Consider the following 18,687-nt stretch of genomic DNA (forward strand, 5'->3'; position numbering starts at 1 on the left):
GCAACGCACTTTAGGAAGGATGTGAAGGCCTTGGAGAGGGTGCAGAGGAGATTTACTAGAATGGTACCAGGGATGAAGGACTTCAGTTATGTGGAGAAACTGGAAAAGCTGAGGTTCTTCTCTTTGGAACAGAGAAGGTTAAGGGGAGATTTAATAGAGGTGTTCAAAATCATGAGAGATTTTGAGAGATTAGATAGGGAGAAACTGTTGCCAGTGGCAGGAGGGTTGGTAACCAGAGGATACAGATTTAAGATAATTGGCAAAAGAGCCAGAGGGGTGGTGAGGGGAAATTTTTTTACGCAGCGAGTTGTTATGATCTGGAATGCACTGCCTGAAAGGGCGGTGGAAGCAGATTAACTTTCAAAAGGGAATTGGATAAATACTTGAAGGGAAAAAATTAGCAGGGCAATGGGGAAAGAGCAGGGGAGTGGGACCAATTGGATAGCTCTTTCAAAGAGCTGGCACAGGCACAATGGGCCGAATGGCCTTCTTCTGTGCCATATGATTCTATGATTCTATGGAAGGACATTGAAGCAATCAGTGTAAATGGGGCCAAGAGACAGTTAGATGTGTTTCTGGGAAGAGAAGGGGTTGAGGGATACGGTGAAGTGCCTTGGGGTGTTTCACCACGTTAAAGGAGCTGTGTAAATGCAAGTAAAAACAGAAAATGCTTGAAATACTCAGCAAGTCAGGTAGTATCTGTGGAGAAAGAAACAGAGTTAACATTCTTTCTCCACAGATGCTGCCTGACTTGCTGAGTATTTCCAGCATTTCCTGCTTTTATTTCAGATTTCCAGCATTCGCAGTCTTTTGCTTTTGATGTAAATTCAAGTTGTTGAGAAAGTGGACGGTTGAGAGATATGGTTAGAAGGTGGGGGGTAGAAATGATTTCTGAAAAGAAGGGGACAGACTCACTGGTCTTTTCGTTTGTTCTCATGAACAGATATAGATCTTACAGGAGTGAGAATTATGGGAACAATACGAGTTGCTTTCACACGGCTTCAAGTTACCTGGTATTCCGGGAAATCCTGGATCACCTGTCCAAAAAAACAGCAGCAGGTTAAAGGAAAAAATTAACAAACACAATTTCAAGCAAGAGAGAGAAATACAGAAAGAGAGATTCAGACAGATTCAGAGAGAGACAGACTGAGAAAGAGAGACAGACTGAGAAAGAGAGACAGACTGAGAAAGAGAGACAGACTGAGAAAGAGAGACAGACTGAGAAAGAGCAGCAGACTGAGAGAAACAGACTGAGAAAGAGAGACAGACTGAGAAAGAGCAGCAGACTGAGAGAGAGAGACAGACTGAGAAAGAGCAGCAGACTGAGAGAGAGAGACAGACTGAGAAAGAGCAGCAGACTGAGAGAGAGAGACAGACTGAGAAAGAGCAGCAGACTGAGAGAGACAGACTGAGAAAGAGACAGACTGAGAGAGACAGACTGAGAAAGAGAGACAGACTGAGAAAGAGAGACAGACTGAGAAAGAGACACAGACTGAGAAAGAGACAGACTGAGAAAGAGCAGCAGACTGAGAAAGAGAGACAGACTGAGAAAGAGCAGCAGACTGCCAGAATCAGAGAGATGAGAGCAGCCAGAGAGAGTGAAATAATAAACGGGGAGCAGCAGTGGATTTGCAGAGCAGTCGGGGTGGAGCGTGTAATGGTGAGAAAGATTAAAAGGTAATTTTGAATGATGTTCTTGAACTCACCTTTGACCCCCGGTGCACCTGTTAAATTGGTGACACAACAAAAAAAAACTTCATTAGAAACACCAACAAAATACAAGCACACGCAGGTGGAATAGTGTTGTGAGATTTAGCAAAACTCCCGAGCTGCTAAAAGGGACAGGGTCAGCACAGAAAAGGCTCTTGCCAGAAACATTCCAAAGACAGAATCCGGCCTCACATCTGCGCCTGTTACACATACTTCAGTTTGAATGAAAAGGCAGAGCTGATATTGGAATTGGAATGGAAACACACAGGATTGGGGGGGGGCAGGGACCCCTCCCCACAGCTGTGGGATTTTCAAAATCTGTTCTAGACTCTCAGTTGCTCGAAAATTGCCTGATACCTAGACACCTGCCCTTTAATAACTGATTCTAGCCCTAAATCCCTGCAATTACCCTCTGCTCCACCAACTTTAAGGCACTTCTTGTTTGTCTTTTCCCCCCTCCTCCGACACTGGGTTATCCCTCATTCCCCACCTACCAACTCCTCCGACACTGGGTTACCCCTTGTTCCCCACCTACCAACTCCGCTGACAGTGGGTCACCCCTGATACTGAGTTAATCCTCGCTCCACACTCCCCCACTCCTCCGACACGGGTTAATCCTCGTTCACCACTCCCACGACACTGAGTTACTCCTCATTCCCCACTCTGACACCGGGTTCCTACTCGTTCCCCACTCTGACACTGGGGATTATTCCTAGTTCCCTACTCTGCCACTGGGTTATTCTGCGTTTCCCACTCCTCTGACACTGGGGGTTATTCCTCCTTTTCTACTCCAACGCTGGGTTAGTCCTCGTTCCCCACTCTGACACTAGGTTAGTCTCATTCCCCACTCTGACAAGGGGTTACTCCTCATTCCCCGCTCTGACACTGGGTTATTCCTCGTTCCCCACTCTGACACTAGGTTAGTCTCATTCCCCACTCTGACATGGGGTTACTCCTCATTCTACACTCCGACACAGGGGGTTATTTCTAGTTCCCTACTCTGCCACTGGGTTATTCTGCATTCCCCACTCCTCTGACACTGGGGGTTATTCCTCCTTTTCTACTCCTACACTGGGTTATTCCTCGTTACCCACTCCGACACTGGGTTACTCCTTGTTCGTATCTCTCTCTGATCCACCCTTGGCGCCTACCCTTTCAGACACTGGAATATTAATGAAGGAAAATCCAGACCTATTCCTCCTGACCTCTGGCACCTCCTCCCTACCGCCCACTCAAAACCTTCCTCTTGGAACAGACTTTCCACTCCCCCTCTCCCCAGCCTTTCCTGATTCCAATTTTAATCATCTCCCCATCTCCCCTGTGAGATTCTCTGATATGAGGTGGTGAGGAACCATGTGACTCAACACAGGGAGGGGGGAGGAACCATGTGACCCAACATGGGGAGGGGGGAGGAACCATGTGACCCAACATGGGGAGGGGGGAGGAACCATGTGACCCAACATGGGGAGGGGGAGGAACCATGTGACCCAACATGGGGAGGGGGAGGAACCATGTGACCCAACATGGGGAGGGGGGAGGAACCATGTGACCCAACATGGGGAGGGGGGAGGAACCATGTGACTCAACACAGGGAGGGGGGAGGAACCATGTGACCCAACATGGGGAGGGGGGAGGAACCATGTGACCCAACACAGGGAGGGGGGAGGAACCATGTGACCCAACATGGGGAGGGGGGAGGAACCATGTGACCCAACATGGGGAGGGGGGAGGAACCATGTGACCCAACATGGGGAGGGGGAGGGAACCATGTGACCCAACATGGGGGAGGGGGAACCCCCAACTCACACATTGGGGGTCAGGGAACAGGATGTCGGCTCGCTGTCGTATAGTGGGGAACACAGAGATAATGAAACACAAAGACAATGTATAAAATCATAGAATCATACAGCATAGGTGAGAGGGGAGAGATACAAAAGGGTCCAGAGGGGCAATTTTTTCACTCAAAGGGTGGTGAGTGTCTGGAACGAGCTGCCAGAGGCAGTAGTAGAGGCGGGTACAATTTTGTCTTTTAAAAAGCATTTGGACAGTTACATGGGTAAGATGGGTATAGAGGGATATGGGCCAAGTGCAGGCAATTGGGACTAGCTTAGTGGTATAAACTGGGCGACATGGACATGTTGGGCCGAAGGGCCTGTTTCCATGTTATAAACTTCTATGATTCTATTCTATGATTCTATAGAAAGAGGCCATTCAGCCCATCCTGCCTGTGCCGGCTCTTTGAAAGAGCTATCTAATTAGTCCCACACAAAAATAAAATCACAGCACTGTCATATGAAGAGTCGGTTACTCACCCTGATCTCCCCTCACCGAATCTGCAATTCAAGACAATGGACGTCAGTGGTGGCCAGCAATATGCAGCAGGGTCAGTCTGACCACCTCCTCTTTAAACAGCATTTACCGTCTGCTTATTAAAAACAATTTTGATACCAGAATCATCAGTAAATCTCATAGAATTGCCGAGTGTTCACAGCCATCTCTCTCTGCCCTTCCTCACACAGTGTTTCTTATCTCGTGAACACTGTGACACCTCACGGGCAAAGAGACACCCAGGCAAAATAGCAGAAGGTTTCGAGATTCTGAAGGGAACTGACGAAACCAATTTGGGAAAATTGCTCCCGATGGTGAGGGTTCAAATCTCAGCAGACACAGGGTAAAAACATTGAGTTGGGATAAGAAGGCAAGTCAAAGGAACTTTTTCACTAAAAGGACAATTGAGTTGGGAAGGTCATTGAAGCAGAGAATGCAAATAGAGTCAATAGGTAATTAGAGGTGTTTCTGGAGAGAGAAGAGGTCAAGGGATATGGTGAGAAGGTGGGTGGATGGGATTGGGGGATATGGGGAGAAGGTGGGTAGGTGGGATTGAGGGATATGGTGAGAAGGTGGGTAGGTGGGATTGAGGGATATGGTGAGAAGGTGGGTCGGTGGGATTGAGGGATATGGTGAGAAGGTGGGTAGGTGGGATTGAGGGATATGGTGAGAAGGTGGGTCGGTGGGATTGGGGGATATGGTGAGAAGGTGGGTGGATGGGATTGGGGGATATGGTGAGAAGGTGGGTGGATGGGATTGAGGGATATGGGGAGAAGGTGGGTGGATGGGATTGGGGGATATGGGGAGAAGGTGGGTGGATGGGATTGGGGGATATGGTGAGAAGGTGGGTAGGTGGGATTGAGGGATATGGGGAGAAGGTGGGTAGGTGGGATTGAGGGATATGGGGAGAAGGTGGGTGGATGGGATTGGGGGATATGGTGAGAAGGTGGGTAGGTGGGATTGAGGGATATGGGGAGAAGGTGGGTAGGTGGGATTGAGGGATATGGGGAGAAGGTGAGTCAGTAATAGACCTCACAGGAAAGAAGAGAATTTGGGTTGAATCCTTGATTATTTTGGTTGCAATCAGCTTGTTTCCCGAGCATTAATCACGGTGGAAGCTCACAGCGTTTAACCGACGCTCCCAATACTAAGCGGTTTGGCCATTTTCTCAGGATTCTACTCTCTCACCTCGGTATTCCTTGGACTGTAGCTTGGCTGTGACCTGGCTCCAGATGCTGCTTTCTATATCTGCTCCCGAGCCTCCACCTGCCGTATTCAGCCTCGTGCCCCACTCCTCCTTCAAGATGCGCGAACGGCCATTCTGGTCAATAAGTTTCTCGAATCTCGGTCCAGATTCCAGAGTATCGACGCGGGATTTCAGCTTTCTGACCTCTTCCGCTGGAACCAGAGAGTCAAACGGGTTAGTGATCACGGGAGGGAACAACATCAACGCTTTCTACCTCCCTGGGCTCAGCCTCGAGCCCATCCAATCAGGAAGCCAGCCCTGTAATGATTGGACTACCAGATGGGGGTTGCCAACCCTCCAGGATTGGCCTGGAGTCTCCAGGAATGAAAGATTAATCACCAGGACACTGCTGCGAGCAACACCCGGGAGAGAAATCATAGCAGCATTAACAATAATTGTGTGATTTCTTTGAACACTTTAGTTTATTGCTTATAAAAATGTTGGGGATGGGAAAAAAAGGGTTTGACGGGCGGGATTGGCCAGAGGTGGGAGGTCATGTGATCAAACCTACAGGAATATGTGCAACCAGAGTTGGCAACCCTACTACCAGACCCCCCTCCCCCAGTGTCGAGCCCACTGCACCATCCAGTCCCTCATCAGAGACACCAAGGGCTGGATTTTCCTTCGCTATCAAACCTAAAATCAGTGCAAACTGCAGGAAAATCAGATGGTGAGGCCTACAGTGGCATTGCTACCCAAACCTCAATTTCTCTCCCCTCACCCAATTCTTACCATGATGGCTGCTGGCTGTTCCTTCCCTGCTTGCCAGCCACTTACCCCAGGGATCGCCTGGAGAGGGGTGACAGTAGCCCATGGGGCAGCGGCAGGAGGCCCTGGGACCCCTTTAGGCCTCAGACCCAGACCTTTTCAAACCTCGGCCCAGTCGAGGGCCTAAAAACTCCAATTGCCCCCTTGATCTTCTGCTCCTTTCAAAGGCCCTGCCTCTTCACCTCAATTTTCCTCACGCAGTGGTTGACCCCCTCTTGGTGGTGGGGATTCGCCCTGCATAATTAACCCCTAACCCCTAACTGGGTCACGGCAGAGTCAAAGCAGTGTGAGAAAGTCCTGCCGACACCGATACCCGGCCAACCAGATGAAAATCCAGCCCGAAACATTCATTCCCTCTGTCATTTTTATTCATTCTGGGGATGTGGGCGTTGCTGGCAGTGCTGGCATTTATTGCCCATCCCTAGTTACCCTGAGAAGGCGGTGGTGGGCCTTCTTTGAACCACCGATAGTGGTAGGGCTCGCTTGACCACCTCAGAGGACATTTAAGAGTCAACCACAAATAGGCCCAGACCGGGTAAGGACGGCAGGTTTCCTTCCCTAAAGGACATTAGTGAACGAGTTGTGTTTTTATGACAATTCGACAGCTTCAGGGTCACTTCTACTGAGACCAGATTTTTACTTCCAGATTTTTGAAACTAATTTCAAATTCTCAAACTGCTCACGGTGGGATTTGAACTCACGTTCTCTGGATTATTAGTCCAGTAACAGAAGCACTACACCACCCTACCCTTCAATACGTCTGGGCAGGATTCAGACCTCGATTGAACAGACAGTGTCTGTCCTATTGTGTGACCCAGTCTGCCTCAATGGGCTGGGGAACTGCACAACCCATAAACTGAAGGTGAACGCAGCCCCACCCCAACCCCCGCCCTCACCCCCATCCCCACCAGCCCCACCCCAACCCCCGCCCTCGCCCCCATCCCCACCTGGCCCCCCAATCCCGCCCTCGCCCCCCAATCCCGCCCTCGCCCCCATCCCCACCTGGCCCCCCAATCCCGCCCTCACCCCCATCCCCACCTGGCCCACCAATCCCGCCCTCGCCCCCATCCCCACCTGGCCCCCCAATCCCGCCCTCGCCCCCATCCCCACCTGGCCCACCAATCCCGCCCTCGCCCCCATCCCCACCTGGCCCCCCAATCCCGACCTCGCCCCCCAATCCCGCCCTCGCCCCCATCCCCACCTGGCCCCCCAATCCCGCCCTCGCCCCTTGACCCCAATCCCGCCCTCGCCCCCATCCCCACCTGGCCCCCCAATCCCACCCTCACCCCCATCCCCACCTGGCCCCCCAATCCCGCCCTCGCCCCCTGACCCCAATCCCGCCCTCGCCCTCACCCCTAGCCCCATCACTCACCCAATGCAATGAGGCCAAAGAGAAGACCCAGGAGCAGTAACCAGGCCAGGAGCAATCCCAGCAGCCACTTCCACCAGGTACAGCATCGACAGCAGGAGCACCAGGATGGGACTGAGCCCACACTCTCGTCACTCGTTTGGATCTCTGTTAACACAGGCACAGGAAGTGTGAGAAATGAATTCAACACAATAACAATAATTCTTACCACAGGATCGGACTCTCTGAACCCAGCACCAGGGGAGCGGAGTTTGCTTAGAGATGAGGTGGTGTCTATTATCCTTGGCCGGCATAGAGTACAAAAGCAAGGAAGTTATGCTAAATCTTTATAAAACACTGGTTAGGCCCAGCTGGAGTATTGTGTCCAATTCTGGGCACCGCACTTTAGGAAGGATGTGAAGGCCTTAAAGAGGATGCAGAGGAGATTTACTAGAATGGTTCCGGGGATGAGCAACTTCAGTTATGTGGAGAGACTGGAGAAGCTGGGATTGTTCTCCTCAGAGCAGAGACAGTTAAGGGGAGATTTAATAGAGGTGTTCAAAATCATAAAAGGTTCTGATACTATATAAAGAGGGTCGGTAACCAGAGGGCACAGATTTAAGGTAATTGGCAAAAGAACCAGAGGGGGAATAAGAAGAGTTTTTTTTTACGCAGCGAGTTGTGATGATCTGGAATGTGCTGCCTGAAAGGGCGGTGGAAGCAGATTCAATAATAACTTTCAAAAGTTAATTGGATAAATACTTGAAAAGAAAAAGTTTGCAGGGCTTTGGGGAAAGAGTGGAGGGAGTGGGACTAATTGGATAGCTCTTTCAAAGAGCCGGCAAAGGCACGAAGGGCCGAATGGCCTCCTTCTATGCTGTAAGATTCTATGATTCCAAATAGGGCTTTAGGGTTCTTTACATTCACAACCCCCGTCTACGGAATTGTCACCCACGAGGATGAGCTTGGGTCAGTCGGGTAATATTCCCGGAACGCGGGGCACAGGCCCACCAGTGGGTTTCATCACTGACCTGCGTATGTCGCCTTGTCCTTTGTCGCCATCTTCAAACCTTCTGGACAAACAGAAAGAGAAATACTGATTGAACAGGCAACCACCACCCTCTGGGTGAAAAAAATTCTCCTCAGCTCCCCTCCAATCCTTCTACCAATTACTTTAAATCTATGCCCCCTGGTTATTGACCTCTCTGCTAAGGGAAATAGGTCCTCCCTATCCACTCTATCTAGGCCCCTCATAATTTTATACACCTCAATTAAATCACCCCTCAGCCTCCTCTGTTCCAAAGAAAAACAACCCCAGCCTATCCAATCTTTCTTCATATCTAAAATTCTCCAGTTCTGGCAACATCCTCGTAAATCTCCTCTGTACCCTCTCTAGTGCAATTACATCCTTCCTGTAATGTGGTGACCAGAACTGTACTCAGTACTCAAGCTGTGGCCTAATTAGTGTTTTATACAGTTCCAGCAGAACCTCCCTGCTCTTATATTCTGTGCCTCAGCTAATAAAGGAAAGTATTCCATATGCCTTCTTAACCACCTATTCTACCTGTCATGCTACCTTCAGGGATCTGGGAACATAGGACATAGGAACAGGAGTAGGCCATTCAGCCCCTCGAGCCCGCTCCGCCATTTGATAAGATCATGGCTGATCTGTGATCTAACTCCATATACCTGCCTTTGGCCCATATCCCTTAATACCTTTGGTTGCCAAAAAGCTATCTATCTCAGATTTAAAATTAGCAATTGAGCTAGTATCAATTGCCGTTTGTGGAAGAGAGTTCCAAACTTCTACCACCCTTTGTGTGTTGAAGTGTTTTCTAATCTCACTCCTGAAAGATTTGGCTCTAATTTTTAGACTGTGCCCCCTAGTCCTAGAATCCCCAACCAGTGGAAATAGTTTCTGTCTATCCACCCTATCTGTTCCCCTTAATATCTTATAAACTTCGATCAAATCACCCCTTAACCTTCTAAACTCTAGAGAATACAACCCCAATTTGTGTAATCACTCCTCGTAACTTAACCCTTGAAGTCCGGGTATCATTCTAGTAAACCTACGCTGCACTCCCTCCAAGGCCAATATGTCCTTCCGAAGGTGCGGTGCCCAGAACTGCTCACAGTACTCCAGGTGCGGTCTAACCAGGGTTTTGTATAGCTGCAGCATAACTTCTGCCCCCTTGTACTCTAGTCCTCTGGATATAAAGGCCAGCATTCCATTAGCCTTATTGATTCTTTTCTGCATCTGTTCATGACACTTCAATGATCTATGTACCTGAACCCCTAAGTCCCTTTGGACATCCACTGTTTTTAACTTTTTACCATTTAGAAAGCACCCTGTTCTATCCTTTTTTGATCCAAAGTGGATGACCTCACATTTGTCTACATTGAATTCCATTTGCCACAGTTTTGCCCATTCACCTAATCTATCAATATCGCTTTGTAATTTTATGTTTTCATCTACACTGCTTACAATGCCACCAATCTTTGTGTCATCGGCAAACTTAGATATGAGACTTTCTATGCCTTCATCTAAGTCGTTAATAAATATTGTGAATAATTGAGGCCCCAAGACAGATCCCTGCGGGACTCCACTAGTCACATCCTGCCAATGTGAGTACTTACCCATTATCCCTACTCTCTGTCGCCTTTCGCTCAGCCAACTTCCTAACCAAGTCCGTACTTTTCCCTCGATTCCATGGGCTTCTATCTTAGCTAACAGTCTCTTATGTGGGACCTTATCAAATGCCTTCTGGAAGTCCATTTAAATAACATCCATTAACATTCCCCTGTCCACTACTTTAGTCACCTCTTCAAAAAATTCAATCAGGTTTGTCAGGCACAACCTACCTTTCACAAATCCATGCTGGCTCTCTCTGATTAACTGAAAATTCTCGAGGTGTTCAGTCACCCTATCCTTAATTATGAACTCCGGCATTTTCCCCACAACAGATGTTAGGCTAACTGGTCTATAATTCCCTGGTTTCCCTCTCTCTCCTTTCTTAAAAAGCGGAGTGACATGTGCAATTTTCCAATCTAGAGGGATGGTTCCTGAATCTAGAGAACTTTGAAAGATTATAGTTAGGGCATCTGCAATGTGCTCACCTACTTCCTTTAAAATCCTGGGATGGAAACCATCTGGTCCTGGGGATTTGTCACTCTTTAGTCCTATTATTTTCTTCATTACTGTTGTTTTATTTATGTTAATTTTATTGAGTCCCTGTCCCCGATTCAATATTAGTTTTCATGTGATTTCCAAAGCACTCCAAGGTCCCTCTCTTCCTCTACACCTCTCAGTACTCCCTCTCAGATAGAGGAAATGAGAGTCAGATAGAGAGATAGAGTCAGATAGAGGGAGAGAGCTTCAGATAGAGTGAGTGAGAATCAGTTAGAGAGAGGATCAGATAGAGGGAGTGAGAGTCAGATAGAGAGAGAGAGAGCAGGAAGGCCAGAACCATGACTGAACTGCTGAATTATTAATTTCTAAAAAGTTACTGAGTTATGAAATAAAACAGCGCAGACTCTGCAATGAGTCATTGGTCCCGTTAATACCTCGGGTCACACTGGCCTGCAGGAGGTGCTGATTCCCACCACTCTGTCGATTCTATTCTGTTCTTACCGTTTGTTTGAGCCTTGATCCCAGCTCCAGAGGCGGTCGACACCATCTGCTCCTTCTTCAACGCGTCATCTGTCATTGATGCTGCGAGACACAAACCAGCAGCACGTTTACCCCTTCAGTGTGTTTCACAACAGAAATCCCCTCCCTTGTTGGTTCAGGATAGCATCCCCCGTTTATCTAAACCCGGATCATCAGTCTGTGTCCAGAGAGTGGGGGAGGGGCACATCGTCCTCCCCATCAGGTCAGCCCGTGACTGAGTCAGAGGGTGAGGGTTTCAGTGTCGTGCCTGCGGCTGGGGCTGGGCCTGGGCCTGCGTCTGGAGCTGGGCCTGTGCCTGGGCCTGGGGCTGGGCCTGGGCCTGGGCTTGGGGCTGGGCTAGGCCTGCGTCTGGAGCTGGGTCTGGGACTTCAGCTGGGGCTGGGCCTGTGCCTGGGCCTGGGGCCGTGTCATGTCTGGGGCTGGGCCTGGGGCTGGGGTTGGGTCTGGGCTTGGGCCTCAGCTTCGGCCTGGGTCTGGGTCTGAGCCTGGGGCAGTGTCGTGCCCGGGACTGGGTCTGTCACATGGCTGAGGTTGTGTTGTTGGTTTGCCTGGGTTGTAAATCTATTTATCAGCGAGTGGTATAAACATTACCAACGAAGCTGCTTGAGGAGGTGGTGAAGAGTTTGCCACTGTCCTTGGTCATGATGAGCAGCTCCGTGTCCTTCTTGGAAGGCGAGTTCTCCAGTAGCACAAACTTGTAGTCTTTCCGTAAAATGTCATCAGTGGCCGAGGTCCCGGAGGTGCTCACTGTGGAGTGAACACATTGTGAACAGTGACTCACGGACAGACTCACAGCTCAAACAAACCAATCAGCAGAAATCAATGAAGATCCAGGAAATCAGTGGAGATCAGGGAAGATTAAGAAAGACACAGTGGTCAGAATGGATAAAAAATAGGAGCAGGAGTAGGCCAAACGGCCCCTCGAGCCTGCTCCGCCATTCAATAAGATCATGGCCGATCTTTGACCTCAACTCCACTTTCCCGCCCTATCCCCATATCCCTTGATTCCCTTAGTGTCCAAAAATCTATTGATCTCAGTCTTGAATGTACTCAATGACTGAGCATTCACTGGGGTAGAGAATTCCAGATTCACCACCCTCTGAGTGAAGAACTTTTTCCTCATCTCAGTCCTAAATGGCCGACCCCTGATCCTGAGACTATGTCCCTATTTCTAGATTCTCCAGCCAGGGGAAACATCCTCTCAGCATCTACCCTGTCAAGCTCTCTCAGAATCTTTTACGTTTCATTGAGATCACCTCTCTTCTAAACATCTTCTAAACTCCAGAGAGTTCTACTCAATTTCTCCTCATAGGACAACCCTCTCATCCCAGGAATCAATCTTGTGAACCTTTGTTTCACCGCCTCCAAGACAAGTATATCCTTCCTTAGGTAAGGTGATCAAAACTTTACCCAGTACTCCAGGTGTGCTCTCACTCGTGCCCTGTACAGTTGCAGCAAGACTTCCTTACTCTTATACTCCAACCCCATTGCAATAAAGACTAACATACCATTTGCCTTCCTGATTGCTTGTTGTACCTGCATGTTAACCTTCTGTAATTCTTGTACAAGGACACCCAAATCCCACTGACTACCAACATGTCTTGGTCTCTCATCTTTTAAAAATATTCTGCTTTTCTATTCTTCCTACCAAAGTGAATAACCTCACATTTCCCCACATTATACTCCATCTGCCACTTTCTTGCCCACACACTTAATTTGTCTATATCCCTTTGCAGACTCTGTGTCCTCCTCACAGCTTACTTTCCCACCTAGCTTTGTATCGTCAGCAAACTTGGATACATTACACTCGGTCCCTTCATCTAAGTCATTAATATAGTTTGTAAATAGCTGAGGCCCAAGCACTGATCCTTGCGGCACCCCACTAGTTACAGCCTGCCAACCTGAGAATGACCCGTTTATTCCTACTCTCTGTTTTCTGTCCTTTAACCAATCCTCTATCCATGCTAATATATTACCCCTAATCCCATCAGCCCTTATCTTGTGTCACAACCTCTTATGTGGCACCTTATTGAATGCCTTTTGAACATCCAAATATAATATACTGGTTCCCCTTTATCTACCCTGCTAGTTACATCCTCAAAAATCTCTAATAAATTTGTTAAACACGATTTCCCTTTCAAAGAACCATGGTGACTCTGCCTAATTATATTATGATTTTCTAAGTGCCCTGTCACCACCTCCTTAATAATGGATTCCAGCATTTCCCTGATGACCGATTTCAGGCTAACCGGCCTGTAGTTCCCTGTTTTCTCTCTCCCTCCTTTCGTGAATAGCGGGGTTACATTTACCACCTCGGATTGTCGAGTGGCTGGGGGCGGGGGAGCTGGGCCCGGTGTATCAGTGTGCTGGGATTGCCGGGTGGTCGGGGGGGGGGGGGTGTCGGGGGGTCCGGTGTATCAGTGTGCTGGGATTGCCGGGTGGTCGGGGGGGGGGGGGTGTCGGGGGGCCCGGTGTATCAGTGTCCTGGGATTGCCTGGCGGTCGGGGGGGGGGGGTGTCGGGGGGCCCGGTGTATCAGTGTGCTGGGATTGCCGGGTGGTCGGGGGGGGGGGGTGTCGGGGGGCCCGGTGTATCAGTGTCCTGGGATTGCCTGGCGGTCGGGGGGGGGGTGTCGGGGGGGCCCGGTGTATCAGTGTGCTGGGATTGCCGGGTGGTCGGGGGGGGGGGTGTCGGGGGCCCCGGTGTATCAGTGTGCTGGGATTGCTGGGTGGTCGGGGGGGGTGTCGGGGGGCCCGGTGTATCAGTGTGCTGGGATTGCCGGGTGGTCGGGGGGGGTGTCGGGGGGCCCGGTGTATCAGTGTGCTGGGATTGCTGGGTGGTCGGGGGGGGTGTCGGGGGGCCCGGTGTATCAGTGTGCTGGGATTGCCGGGTGGTCGGGGGGGGTGTCGGGGGGCCCGGTGTATCAGTGTGCTGGGATTGCCGGGCGGTCGGGGGTGGGGGTGTCGGGGGGCCCGGTGTATCAGTGTGCTGGGATTGCCGGGTGGTCGGGGCGGGGGGGGGGGGGTGTCGGGGGGCCCGGTGTATCAGTGTGCTGGGATTGCCGGGTGGTCGGGGCGGGGGGGGGGGGGTGTCGGGGGGTCCGGTGTATCAGTGTGCTGGGATTGCCGGGTGGTCGGGGGGGGGGGTGTCGGGGGGCCCGGTGTATCAGTGTGCTGGGATTGCCGGGTGGTCGGGGGGGGTGTCGGGGGGTCCGGTGTATCAGTGTGCTGGGATTGCCGGGTGGTCGGGGGGGGGGGGGGGGGGTGTCGGGGGGTCCGGTGTATCAGTGTGCTGGGATTGCCGGGTGGTCGGGGGGGGGGGTGTCGGGGGGCCCGGTGTATCAGTGTGCTGGGATTGCCGGGTGGTCGGGGGGGGGGGTGTCGGGGGGCCCGGTGTATCAGTGTGCTGGGATTGCCTGGCGGTCGGGGGGGGGGGTGTCGGGGGGCCCGGTGTATCAGTGTGCTGGGATTGCTGGGTGGTCGGGGGGGGGTGTCGGGGGTCCGGTGTATCAGTGTGCTGGGATTGCCGAGGGGGATCAGTGAATGTCAATTACTAACCTGTGGAGCCATTCTGGCCCAAGGTGACGATGCTGGATTTCGACACCAGGTTCTTCTGCACCCCCAGCACTGGTGGGGCGGTGAGAGGAGGGGTGGAGCCGGCCATCAGAGACCCGAGGAGAGAATTAAATAAACACAGTGAGAACACGGAAATTCACAGAAGCTCAGAACAAAAAACGCAGCTTGTGTGAAAGATCAATTTCTCGTTTTCACAGCACACACCGCCTCGTCACGCCACATCACGCCATGTCATGCCACATCGTGCCTCATCACGCCATGTCATGCCACATCACACCTCGTCACATCACGCCTCGACACGCCACATCGTGCCTCATCACGCCTCGACATACCATGTCACGCCTCATCATGCCTCATCACACCTCTTCCCGTCATGCTATATCACGCCTCATCACGTCTCCCACAAACATCTCAAAGTGCTTCACTGCTGTTCATTATTTTGGAGTGCAGGAAAATGGCTAGAAATGGGAGCGTGCCTGCGATTTTCTGATACGAGATCCCGATGGGTGAAGCACTGCACTGTGAGTGGCAATCAGATTATCAGCCCAGGGCCTGTAACAGAGCTCTATTCCTGTTTAGCACAGCGAGTGAAAAGAGAAAGAACCATTGCACGGCTGTCATTTATTGCACACAAGATTACAAAGAGATCAATCCCACCTACGCACCTTCTCACATGTCCCTCAATCCCACCGACCCACCTTCTTCTCCATATCCCTCAATCCCACCTACCCACCTTCTCCCCATATCCCTCAATCCCACCGACCCACCTTCTCACATGTCCCTCAATCCCACCGACCCACCTTCTTCTCCATATCCCTCAATCCCACCTACCCACCTTCTCTCCATATCCCTCAAACTCACCTACCCACCTTCTCTCCATATCCCTCAATCCCACCGACCCACCTTCTCACCATATCCCTCAAATCCCACCTACCCATCTTCTCTCCATATCCCTTAATCCCACCTACCCACCTTCTCACATGTCCCTCAATCCCACCTACCCACCTTCTCTCCATATCCCTCAATCCCACCGACCCACCTTCTCACCATATCCCTCAAATCCCACCTACCCATCTTCTCTCCATATCCCTTAATCCCACCTACCCACCTTCTCACATGTCCCTCAATCCCACCTACCCACCTTCTCTCCATATCCCTCAATCCCACCTACCCACCTTCTCACCATATCCCTCAATCCCACCTACCCACCTTCTCCCCATATCCCTCAATCCCACCTACCCACCTTCTCACCATATCCCTCAAATCCCACCTACCCATCTTCTCTCCATATCCCTCAATCCCACCTACCCACCTTCTCACCATATCCCTCAAATCCCACCTACCCATCTTCTCTCCATATCCCTTAATCCCACCTACCCACCTTCTCACATGTCCCTCAATCCCACCTACCCAGCTTCTCTCCATATCCCTCAAACCCACCTACCCACCTTCTCACCACATCCATCAATCCCACTTTCTCACCATATCCCTCAATCTCATCTACCCACCTTCTCACCATATCCCTCAATCCCATCTACCCACCCACTCACCATATCTCTCAATCTCACCTACCCACCTTCTCACCATATCCCACAATCTGTTGTCTCTCGGGAAACACATCTAATTGCTCCTTGACTCCTCCTTCCCTGAAGCTACTGATTCTCACTGGGATACAGATTCCCTTGAAGGTGCTGACTCTCACTGGGATACAGATTCCCCTGAAGGTGCTGACTCTCTGTGGGGTACAGATTCCCCTGAAGGTGCTGCCTCTCTCTGGGGTACAGATTCCCCTGGAGGTGCTGCCTCTCTCTGGGGTACAGATTCCCCTGGAGGTGCTGCCTCTCTCTGGGGTATAGATTCCCCTGAAGGTGCTGACTCTCTCTGGGGTACAGATTCCCCTGAAGGTGCTGACTCTCTGTGGGGTACAGATTCCCCTGAAGGTACTGCCTCTCTGTGGGGTACAGATTCCCCTGGAGGTGCTGCCTCTCTCTGGGGTACAGATTCCCCTGGAGGTGCTGCCTCTCTCTAGGGTACAGATTCCCCTGGAGGTGCTGCCTCTCTCTGGGGTACAGATTCCCCTGGAGGTGCTGCCTCTCTCTGGGGTATAGATTCCCCTGAAGGTGCTGACTCTCTCTGGGGTACAGATTCCCCTGAAGGTGCTGACTCTCTGTGGGGTACAGATTCCCCTGAAGGTGCTGCCTCTCTCTGGGGTACAGATTCCCCTGAAGGTGCTGACTCTCTGTGGGGTACAGATTCCCCTGAAGGTGCTGCCTCTCTCTGGGGTACAGATTCCCCTGAAGGTGCTGACTCTCTGTGGGGTACAGATTCCCCTGAAGGTGCTGACTCTCTCTGGGGTACAGATTCCCCTGAAGGTGCTGACTCTCTCTGGGGTACAGATTCCCCTGAAGGTGCTGACTCTCTCTGGGGTACAGAGACACTGCACAACGAGCTGCAGTGCGAGCTCTGAATAATGTTTCTCTTTCCGAGACCCAGGGCACTGAGGCTAATCGTCTTGCTTCCACTGCTACTCTGGCTCAGACCAGCGAGCTCAATACAGACTGGGAATTGAAGCTGGCATGTTTTTGGGCTGTGCCGTTACCCAGTTAACCACTGTACCCTCTCAACTGCAGTGTGAACAGAGTTGGGGCTGATTGAAGAGTCGAGCGCTGTTGTAGTGATTCGTGTGATACTCACCGGGGGTGGGGCTGGTCAGGGTCGGAGCAGGGCTGGTGACCAGGCAGGAGGTGGGCGTTAGATTGTTCTGAACCCCTTGAACTGTCAATGAGAGAAAGTAGATAAAAAAAAACAAAATAGAGCAGAGTTACAGCAGTGAGCAGAGACTCGCACTGATCCTACACGGCCACTCCTGGCTGTGATTCGGTAATACCCCGGGTTATATTGTGAGGCCGATCCCACCTCCCCAGAGCGACACAAACAACCACCACCGGCCGTGGCCTGACCTCTGACCTCTGGCTGCTGGACCTCCCATGATGGTTGGAGAAATCCGCATGCAGCCACGGAATAGGACGGACCCCAGAGTGCTCCGCCGGCCGGTACCATCGATTACACTGTTCCTCGGGCTCTTTGACAGTGGGAGGGGCTCCACTGCTGATCAGACTCAGTCTGGGCTGAGGGGTCAGAAAGTGTCTGGGGCGAGGGGGTCAGGCGGAGTCTGGGGCGAGGGGGTCAGGCGGAGTCTGGGGCGAGGGGGTCAGGCGGAGTCTGGGGCGAGGGGGTCAGGTGGAGTCTGGGGTGAGGGGTTAGGCTCAACAACAATAACTTGCATTTATATAGCGCCTTTAATGTAGTAAAACATCCCAAGGCGCTTCACAGGAGCGATTATCAGACAAACAGTGACACCAAACCACATGAGATATTAGGACAGGTGACCAAAAGTTTGGTCAAAGAGGTAGGTTTTAAGGAGCGTCTTAAAGGAGGAGAGAGAGGCGGAAAGATTTAGGGAGGGAATTCCAGAGCTTAGGGCCCAGACAGCTGAAGGCACGGCCGCCAATGGTGGAGTGATGAAAATCAGGGATGGACAAGAGTCCAGAATTGGAGGAACGCAGAGATCTCGGAGGGTTGTGGGGCTGGAGGAGCTTTTTAGAGATAGGGAGGGGCGAGGGCCATGGAGGGATTTGAAAACAAGGATGAGAATTTTAAAATTGAGGTGTTCCCGGACCGGGAGCCAATGTAGGTCAGCGAGCACAGGGGGTGATGGGAGAACGGGACTTGGCGTGAGTTAGGATACGGGCAGCAGAGTTTTGGATGAGCTCAAGTTTATGCCCAGTGCAAGGTGAGGGGCCGGCCAGGAGAGTATTGGAATGGTCGAGTCTGGAGGTGACAAAGGCATGGATGAGGGTTTCAGCAGCAGATGGGCTGAGGCAGGGGCGGAGATGGGCAATGATAAGGAAGTGGAAGTAGGCCATTCTGCCCCTCGAGCCTGTTCCGCCACTCAATCAGATCATGGCTGATCTGTACCTCAATTCCATTCACCCACCTTGGTTCCGTAAACCTTAATAACCTTACCGAACAAAAATCGATCA

At 51.3% G+C, this 18,687-nt stretch overlaps 1 protein-coding gene across 3 annotated transcripts in view; it reads right to left on the reverse strand.

The window, feature by feature from the left end:
* LOC137339904 (collagen alpha-1(XVII) chain-like) overlaps positions 1-18,687 on the reverse strand; it is a 148,823-nt gene that overhangs the window by 95,074 nt on the left and 35,062 nt on the right. For 2 of the 3 annotated variants that reach the window (XM_068001963.1, XM_068001960.1), the window contains exons 13-22: positions 17,339-17,419; positions 14,627-14,695; positions 11,662-11,817; positions 11,032-11,112; positions 8,432-8,473; positions 7,425-7,568; positions 5,227-5,436; positions 4,023-4,043; positions 1,707-1,724; positions 1,011-1,037 (exon numbers count right to left, since the gene is read on the reverse strand). In XM_068001963.1, coding sequence (XP_067858064.1) covers positions 1,011-1,037; positions 1,707-1,724; positions 4,023-4,043; positions 5,227-5,436; positions 7,425-7,568; positions 8,432-8,473; positions 11,032-11,112; positions 11,662-11,817; positions 14,627-14,695; positions 17,339-17,419 — 849 coding nt within the window. The remainder of the gene's footprint in view (positions 1-1,010; positions 1,038-1,706; positions 1,725-4,022; positions 4,044-5,226; positions 5,437-7,424; positions 7,569-8,431; positions 8,474-11,031; positions 11,113-11,661; positions 11,818-14,626; positions 14,696-17,338; positions 17,420-18,687) is intronic. The other variant, XM_068001961.1, reaches the window with a different exon arrangement.

The sequence above is a fragment of the Heptranchias perlo genome, chromosome 21 (genome assembly GCF_035084215.1).
Source record: "Heptranchias perlo isolate sHepPer1 chromosome 21, sHepPer1.hap1, whole genome shotgun sequence".
NCBI classification, from domain to species: domain Eukaryota; kingdom Metazoa; phylum Chordata; class Chondrichthyes; order Hexanchiformes; family Hexanchidae; genus Heptranchias; species Heptranchias perlo.